Source organism: Volvox carteri, assembly GCF_000143455.1.
Source record: "Volvox carteri f. nagariensis unplaced genomic scaffold VOLCAscaffold_68, whole genome shotgun sequence".
Taxonomy (NCBI): Eukaryota; Viridiplantae; Chlorophyta; class Chlorophyceae; order Chlamydomonadales; family Volvocaceae; genus Volvox; species Volvox carteri.
Window position 1 is genome coordinate 683,223 of NW_003307611.1, and position 9,103 is coordinate 692,325.

General features: G+C 55.0%; 1 protein-coding gene across 1 annotated transcript in view; it reads right to left on the reverse strand.

The window, feature by feature from the left end:
- Positions 1-1,709: 1,709 nt before the first annotated feature.
- The window catches only part of VOLCADRAFT_98158 (uncharacterized protein), a gene marked incomplete at both ends in the record, with an annotated part of 12,447 nt that continues 5,053 nt past the window's right edge, over positions 1,710-9,103 (reverse strand). The window contains 14 exons of the mRNA XM_002957055.1: positions 1,710-1,847; positions 2,329-2,493; positions 2,960-3,052; positions 3,406-3,720; positions 4,120-4,236; positions 4,525-4,580; positions 4,949-5,131; positions 5,598-5,755; positions 6,206-6,372; positions 6,597-6,688; positions 7,131-7,221; positions 7,658-7,724; positions 7,868-7,903; positions 8,399-8,602. Coding sequence (XP_002957101.1) covers positions 1,710-1,847; positions 2,329-2,493; positions 2,960-3,052; positions 3,406-3,720; positions 4,120-4,236; positions 4,525-4,580; positions 4,949-5,131; positions 5,598-5,755; positions 6,206-6,372; positions 6,597-6,688; positions 7,131-7,221; positions 7,658-7,724; positions 7,868-7,903; positions 8,399-8,602 — 1,882 coding nt within the window. The remainder of the gene's footprint in view (positions 1,848-2,328; positions 2,494-2,959; positions 3,053-3,405; positions 3,721-4,119; positions 4,237-4,524; positions 4,581-4,948; positions 5,132-5,597; positions 5,756-6,205; positions 6,373-6,596; positions 6,689-7,130; positions 7,222-7,657; positions 7,725-7,867; positions 7,904-8,398; positions 8,603-9,103) is intronic.

A 9,103-nucleotide genomic window follows, 5' to 3' on the forward strand; every position in this document is an offset into this window, starting at 1 on the left:
GACGTCGCAGAAAAGGAAATCAGTCACGTACATAACATCCCTTCGCCTCCTTGCTATCATTATTTCTATCATACCTAAGGACACAGGCAAGCCCAGCAACAGGCATGTCCAATCTCACAGCCGGCACAAGCCAAACACATCCACTGGAAGACAGGCACACGTTGGCCAAGGAAACGACGGGGGCTTAAATTAACAAAACGGTGAAATGCTCATTGACTGTACTATGCTTCCCGGGCTCACGCAAACAAACGTACATACATACATACATACATACATTCATTCACGAAGACAAGCCTAAAGCAGATTTGCAACAGAGAGATGCTAAAAACAAAATAGACACCCCTCACACACAATACAGAGATGCACACAAAAGGGTCGCGGTAGGGGTCAGCGGGCCAGCAAGCCCCTGCGGTGCACAAGCGGGGGTGACCTGATGCACATAAAAGACCTCCGCACCACACAAGTCCTCTCTGCCGCCCTCTCTACCGCTTTCGTCGAACAACTCATCACAGCGCATTCGCGCATAGGCACACACATTTCATACGCACATACATACACATCTACTTGCTGACACATACACACATAAATACTCTGACACACATTCACTCATGCACGTATATACGTGCGCCCAGGTAACGCATACTGTTCATCATCATCATCATCATCACCACGCGGTGTCACTTACGGGCGAACCCCTCTCGCACCAGCCCAGCAAACCGCCCGCAGAGTCGATTCAGATTCTTGGGGGACGTACGTATACACGTAAACACACACGCACAACGCAGACAGACAGACGGACAGGTGAACAGACGGGGTGGAGGGTTCTGCGGCCTAACAGTCAAGTACAGAGGTCCGAAAGCGAGTAGGCACATCGCTCATGAAGTGGAGAGGAGCGAGGCAAGAGCGCACATTCACTTAGATGTCTAGTATTGCCTTGCTTCTATGCCCCCCCCGTAAGACACGTCGTGCAACTGTGTTTCATATAATTCATTCCAAAAGACCTCACACCAAGGAAAGTAATTCCCTCTCATTTATGCAGAAGAGAGTATACAGGTAGACAGACAGACAGGTGGACAGACATACAGGCACGCAAAGTCATAAGGACATACATACATACATACAAGCGTCTTGCTCCGGTGGGTCGCCATCAACGTTTCTTCCTCTTCCTCTTCCACTTGCACTCGATTCGCTAATTACGACAATAATATAATCATCACTTTTTTCAATTTGTTCGTCCACATCCATTCACATTCACAACAATAGCTGGTGATGAGATATTAATCATATCTTTTCGGTGATGTCACTTGTATTTGTCACACTTGTCCTCGCAAGCACGTGCGAAGAAAACAATTTCAGGTTTTGGTTGACGACCTAACCGTTGACCGATGACAGTTAATTATTGCTGTTAACGGGACTTGATCATGACCGTGGTAGTAACTCCTATCCTTCCTCCCTTCCTCCCCAACGCCACCGCGACTGTGAATTATCTCCCCCCTTTACCCCCTCCCCGCCTAATCTCTAACTGAAGGTGACGTGGACGTGGACGTGGATGTACGGGAACGGCAGTTGCTAGACCGTTACCATTGCCGCAACCGGCGGCGACTTCAGGGGCAGCAGCTGCAGCGGCTCGGGAGTCGGTTTTGTTGCTGGTTTGGTTTCAGTTGTTCCGTTTGGCGGCAACGATTACAGTGGCGCGGGCAAATGCTGCTTCAACGCTGCGACACACGTTCTCCCGACCAGCCTTTTAGGAAAGAGGGGAAATAGGCGGGGGTAAGGGGTGTAACAGGGGGTAGGAGGTGGGGAGGTGCAGCGCCAAGGCGGGGAGGAGGTGGGGTGGGGTCCTTTGTCTGTGTGCGTGCGTGTGTGCGCGTGTGTATGCAAGGGAACGGGGGGTGGAAATAGGTGTGCGACGAAGGGCGCGGGGCAATGCGGGCCTTCGATCGAAACTGCTGGTCGGCCGGCGTCCTCGCTGTGCTGGTGGCACTAGGAGGTCGGTGAAGGGGGAGGGATTCATATGACCATGATGATAATGTTGATGATGCTAATGATGTTGATGTTGATGGTGTTGATATTGATGCAAGGAGCCAAGAAGATTAACTGCTCTGGACCCCCCCCCTGCTGACGACTGCAGGTGTGGCATTGTCGATCTCGGCGCAATGACTTTCGCAACACATCATCATCATCATCATCATCATCATCATCATCATCATCATCATCATCATCATCATCATCATCATCACCACATCACCCCCCCAACCCCCTCCTTAGCCCTGAATTCCCCTGAATTCCCCGGCACCCCCCCCCTTTTTCATTCCACCCGACACGCACCTCATCCAGGAAGCCCGCCCGCGCCATCATCCTCAGCGGCTGACGTGTCAGGCCACAGAGCACCAGGGTTTTACCCGCCTCCCACAGCCGCCGGTGGACCTCCTCCAGCAGCTCCAGACCGCTCACGTCCACCACACTCACATGAGACATGTTCAGGACCAACACCTTGTACGGCAGGGGGAGATGGAGGGAAAAAGGAATGAAAAATCATATGGTTAAGATGTAGTAGTATGCAAAACTCTAAAGCCCTAAGACCGACACCCTACGCCGTAAGCACCAAGAGCACGACGGAGGAAAGGGGAAAGACATTTGACGATGACGGTAACAGAAACAGGAATGATTGCGTGGAGACACATCCATAGCCGCAAGCTTAAGATATATTATTTTAAGGGGGATGGCGGGAGATCAGTATGCCAGAAGGGGAGGAAGTGGAAAAGAATTTGAGATGAGAGGATGGCTTCCTCCTGTACAATTAATGCTCTTTTCTGTCATGTTCATGTGGATTACCCGCGCCGTAGTTGTCCCTCCTTTCCTCTCCCCCTCCCTCCTTCCCCCCTTCCCTTCTTTCCCTTCTTGCCCTGGCAGCAGCTTCACTCGCTCGTGGTTCGTCTTTTCCCCCCTTCCTGCCCACCTGGATGGCCTCCCTGGAGGGCGTCGCCTCCCCCTCCGCCTCCACCGCCCGCTCCAAAACCTCCCCCGCACCGAACAACAGCGAGCCAGTAACCTGCGAGCGTTCAAGAGCGCGGTCGTGGAAGGAGAGGAGGAGGAAATTGATGAGGACGTTGATGAGGAAATGTTGGGTACAGGGAGGGGGGTGCCTTGAAAGGTGTTGGTGAAACAGGTGTGGCGGGGAAGAGGGGGAAGAGGGGGGAGAGGGGGAAAGACGAACCACGAACGAGTGAAGCTGCTGCCAGGGCAAGAGTGTACCAGGAGTAGAGGGGGAGGGAGGGGAAGAGGAATGGGAAAGGAAGGCGTGTCGGACGCGTGTGGGGAGAACCAATCAGAGAAGTAATGAGAGAGAGATGCATATATATATATACGCATTCATAAACGCGTCTGTCGTACTGCCGTACATACCTCGACGTACACAGTGCCTGGCGGCACGACGCAGCCCAATGGACCCCCCGCCGCCAGCAGCCCGCCGCTGGAGCCTCCGGTCGCCACCAAGGCTGAGGAAGACGAAGACGTCGCCACCGACGGGAGTGGGCCTTCCACGGGATCTTCCTCCTCCTCGCCGCTACTGCCTCGTCGTACCGGTGCCGTACGGCGGCGGTACGGCTCGTCATCAGCAGCGCCATCACTATCAAGCAATGCGGTGGAGGGGTCGACGTACGGCGGCGTCACGACGGAACGCGGCGGCAGCGCACGGACGTACATGGTCGCGGAAACGTCCTGCCCGGTACGAGAACAAAAGCGGCATACGACAAAAGATTGGTCACGGTGTACGGAAAGGAGATGGGAGGGGTAATCGTGTATATATTGGGATATAATTTGGGGATGCTGGTGATCTGATACTGTGTACGGAGAAGTACGGATCATCCGTTATCCGTTAAGTGTAATGACGTAATTCATCCTTGGATAGTAAGTTGACCCTCGATGATAACTCTTCATAAAAGCTTCGCTTCGTTTTCTTACTACCCTTGTAAAGCCCTGTACGAGCAGCCTGCCGTCCTTTCCAAACCGCAGCAGCCGCTCATGTCCTCTTCTCACGCAGGACTGAAACTGAAAAACCGTAAAAGCCTAAAACCCTAGAACACCGCCGCAACCCTTTCCCCCCCTACCCGTACGAACCTGTACGAATACCGCGAGGGCAATCACCATACCAAACGCCACCGCCACTGCAACATCCTGCAGCCCAGGGGAGATAAGCCGATGGAACTTATAACACAGCGATATTAAGGTTTCTAACTGACGCCAAGGACCCGGGAGGTGGGAAGGGGGGGAAGGGGGAAGGTGCGAGGAGTGCAGGACGGCGCGCATGGCAACAGGGGCTATGAGATGAGGGTGTACGAGAGTGTAGCGCACATGTATATATGTATGTACATATGTATGAACATACGTACGTACGTATGTACGTATGTATGTGATGTGCGTGGGGCAAAACGGGTGCATGCCAGGCGACCGACAACACGGATTCACCGTACGGATACAGTACTCCCGTGCCGTACACATGCCGTACAAATGCAGAAGGCCCACCTGCAGCACCGTGAGACTGAAGGCGATGAGGAACAGATGGGCGTCGTTCTCGGGCCCTAAGAAGTGCCCCCGGGGGTGGGGGCCGGGGGCGGGGATTGGGTGTGAGGGAGATGTGTTATTCTACGTGACAGTTTAATAATTGAATTACTTGCAATATGTTGTTACAGGGTGGTACAGCTTCACAATATATGTGCAACAGTCACCGAAGTAACCAACTACCAACGTCAATAACAGAACGTCCCAAGGAATAGTGCACACGGGGCCCTTAACGTAACGTAACCCGGCCGCCAAAACGTCACTACTTACCCCATCAATCCCACCATCCTTCTCCTTCTTCATTCATCCGTACACATACATACATACATACATACACATACAAAGCTCCCCCTTCCCCTCCCGCCCAACCACCCCCCAAGCGACCCACATTTCGGCAGCTGCTGGAAATTGTGCCACTCGCCCATATTGAGCGCCACCACCACCAGCACCGCCGACAACGCCGGCAAGGGGATGTACTCCGCCAGCGGCGCCGCCGCCAGGATCACCGCCGCCACGGCGGCGGCGTGAACCAGCCCCGAAACCGGGGACCGGCCGCCAGCGCGGATGTTAGCTGCCGTACGGGCGAGAGCGCCGGTGGCGGGCAGACAGCCGAAGGCGGCACAGCCAAGATTGGCGATACCCTTCACGCAAAAGTTCATTTGGGGTTTTAAATTTGGTTTTTGTTGGTTAGTAGTTGTTGAGTGGAGGAGAGTGGAGGAGAAAGCCGGTGCAGATGAGCGGGGACCGCGCATCCGTACACATCCGTACGTATCCGTACACCCACTCAACCCGTGCTTTCCTTCTTCCTCCCAACTTCCAAGACCCCTTTTTTTTACCTCGTCAGCAATCAGCAACGATTAACGATTTATTGCATGTTTTGCATTGAAACACATACATATATACGTACATTTATACATACATACATAACATGTACACATACATGTACATTCCCTCTTAACCCTTCCCCTTCCCCCTATCCCCCTATCCCCCACCCCACCCCACCCCTCCCCCTCCCCCACCCACCCCCAACTCCTCACCCACCCCACCCCACCCCACCTGGGAAATCAGTTCCGTGTTCGAGTCGTGTTTATCCCCAATCATGGTGTCCGCCACTCGCGCACACAACAGCGACTCGATGGCGGCCAGCATGGCGATGGTGGCGGAGGGGTACAGCAGGCCGGGCAGGTCGGAGGCGCTGAAAGGAGGGTAGGGTAGGACGAACCACGGAGGAGTGGAGCAGATGAAAGGAGCGTGTGGTTGCGTGTGTGTTTGTGTGTGCGTGTTTGTGTGTGTGTGTGTGTGTGTGTTTGTGTGTATGTGTGAGGGGAGGCCGGGGCGGGGGAGAGCGGGGGAGGCAGCGGGGGACAGGGTTTTTTTATTCCAGGCCGTGGGAAGGGCCCAGAGGGGGTCCGTCCCTCGAATCCATCCATAACTTCTGCCTGGCAAAACCCGCTGGGGGGCCCCTCCTTTTCACTACCTGCGCTGAGCACTTCCGAGCTGCATATACACTCTTCTATCTCAGGCCGTACGTCCTGTCCCTCCCCCCTATTTTAGACCTGTCAAAACCCCGCCTCCTGTCCCTACCCACCGCTCCGAAACCAGCTCTACCCCTTCCTCCTCCGCACCCCCACCCGCACCCACCCACCTCAGCCCCTGCGGCCACTGCAGGGAGGGCAGGGACCTGGGAATGGCGCCCTCGCCGAAATGACTGCCAATGGTTTCAATACCCAGATCCACCCCCGGTTGTAGCAGCTGTAGCAGCTGCAGCCCCAGAGTGCCGGCGGCTATGGCCACGATGGGGGTGGGAACGACCTGTTGCGGGGGAATTAGAGGAGCGGCCGCGGGGAAGGGAAGAGGAAACGCATCATGTATGAAGCATACAACTATTTGCTGTAATGCGAAGACGATATGCACACGTGCAGATGACATGGATGACATGCACACATGTACATACGGACACATACACACACGCCCCTGCGTGTCACGTGCCCTGTCTCCTTCCCCTCTCCCCTTTACCTCACCCCTGTTCCCCCTACCTTTCCCCACTCCTTGGGCCATGTCTTAATTAAGACCAGACAGCCCAGAGCCATCGCTACGGAAGGAACGTGAGCCGCGTCCAGATGGCTGCCTGAAATGCAGGAGAAGAGGAGAGGGGTGGTACGGGTCGGAGGACGACAGGTCGGAGAGCGAACGCCGTATGGGGAGGTTATGCGTGCGTATGTGTGTGTGGGAAAGGGGAGAGACGGGGGCCCGGATTTTAAGTGGAGTTCACCAACCAGCCGTGGGCCCTCACCCCCATCCCCATCCCCACTGACCCCCCCCCACTACACCTCCTCGACAATCCGTCTATCTCACTACCTGCTTCACTCGTCTGTGGTTCATCTCACCACCCCCCTCAACACACACGCACACAGAAATCTCCCACCTCATGTAAAGCTCCTTTCCTACCATTTCCCCCTCACCCCAAACCAAGCCCTTACACTAATACCCCGAAAAACACACACAAAACTCCCTGTTTCCCCCCCTCTTCCCCCCTCTTCCCCTCCCCCCCCCCCACACACGCGCCTCACCGAGGTAAACCACCTTCTCAAGAAACTCGGTAGGCACCGGCACACCCTCGGGCAGCCGACCCGGAGCACCCAGACCCAAAAAGTCCTTGATCTGCGGATAATGACGGTTGTCGTACATATTGGATGTCGTACAGACGGGTTAAAAAGGGTAAAAGAGCGTTTCGGGTAAAAGGACCAGATAGGCACACGTATTATACTATATACGATAAAGATGATGACGTTTCGAGGGGGCAAAACACGTGGTAACTGTCAGTGGGTTTGTTTGGTTGTTTGAGGATCAACTTCCGACCTTCCAACGCAACGTGGGGTGGGGTAGGTAGTTAGGGTGGGTAGGTAGTTAGGGTGGGTAGGTAGTTAGGGTGGGTAGTTAGGTTGGTTAAACCGGGTCAGTGAGGTAGCGGACCGTGCCGAGTAGAAAGGCCTTGTGCCGCAACCCCCTTCTGCATCAATTCCCCACCCCTTCCCCTGACCCGCCTTCTCAGCCAAACACACACGGGGCCTTTTTTCACCCCGACACCCACCCTTACCTGCGTTCCGAAGATGTACGTGGCTATGCCCGCCGTGAAACCCGTAACCACGGGCTTGGGCACGTAGCTACGACATGAGGTCGGGGGGTAGTAGGGTTGGGGGTAGTAGGGTTGGGGGTAGTAGGGTTGGGGGTTAAGGGGTCGTGGGGGGATATAGAAATAAAGGAGGGCAAAGAAACAACGAGGCTTCAAATATAGCTGCCGACTGACGTCCAAAGCTGCCTTGGAGAGTGGGATCCTATAACTCTGTGTGTGTGTGTGTGTGTGTGTGTGTGTGTGTGTGTGTGTGTGTGTGTGTGTGTGGTTGTTACAGTGGGCTCCAGAAGACTCCCGAAGAGTAGAGCCATCGGGCCAGCTAGGCCGTGCATTATTACTGCACTAGAGAGCCGTAATGATGATGGCCTAAGGCATGGCCGGGGGGATGGGTAGGGGCCGGGGGGGGGATGGTGGGGCATAACCACCCCACGCAACCGGCTGACAGTTTGCCAGGACTAAGTCCAGGACGAAGCGTCATGCAGATAAACAATAGCCTAAATTGCTCGGTAGCGAGAATACAGATAGATACAGCAGAACAGCTTATTTTACAAGCAGTGTGCAAGTCGAAGGGAAGTGTCAAAAGGGAAGCAATCTGGACGGGGGGGCAAACTGGAGGGTTTTAAAGACTGAAGTCTCAGTTCTCAATGAAAAAATAGACTGACTTCAAAATACAAAATACAGCCCGTCCGCCGAAACCACGCTCACCGGATGATTCCACCGAGGCCAGTGGCGCCCATCGCCACCAACATAAGGCCCGCCAGTCCCGTACACGCCACCAGCCCCGCGGCGCCGTGCGCGTGCGCCACACCCGCCACGATGGGAATGAAGGCGGCGGTTGGACCCACCACCGTCACCCGGGAACCGGACAGCGCGGACGCCAGGAAGCCCCCCACGACTACCGTGTACACGCTGTGTGTGTGCTTGCGTGTGTGTGTTTTGTACGGTTTTGGTGTTGCGTATGTATGTGTGTGTGTTTGGGGGGAGGGGGAAAGCGGGGGAATGTGAGGAGGGGGGAAATTATGTGCGCAAGAATATATAATACACATGTATTCAAGCAATGAAAGGGCGAGGGGAGTGTGGCGGAAGGGAAGCATGTCTGGATGTGTGTAAGGGTAAAAGGGGGAGCCGAGGGAGGACAGAGGATTAGTGCATACACAAAGGCGAGCTCGGGTTGGGGAAGTGAATGCAAGTGCTTTTTTTCAAGCCACGTGCAAATTGCCGCCGACGTCCAAAGCTGGTGACACCTGCGTCAGCTGCTGTCGTTGGGTGGTGTGTGTGTGTGGAGGGGTGTACCTGTGGTGCAGAGTCCAGAGGAAGCCCCTGGGGCGGTGACATCCTAGCAGCCCCCCCTCCCCCCCCTGTCTGTCGTCTGTCTGTCTGTCTCAACATCCTCCTCAACACCAACCCTCC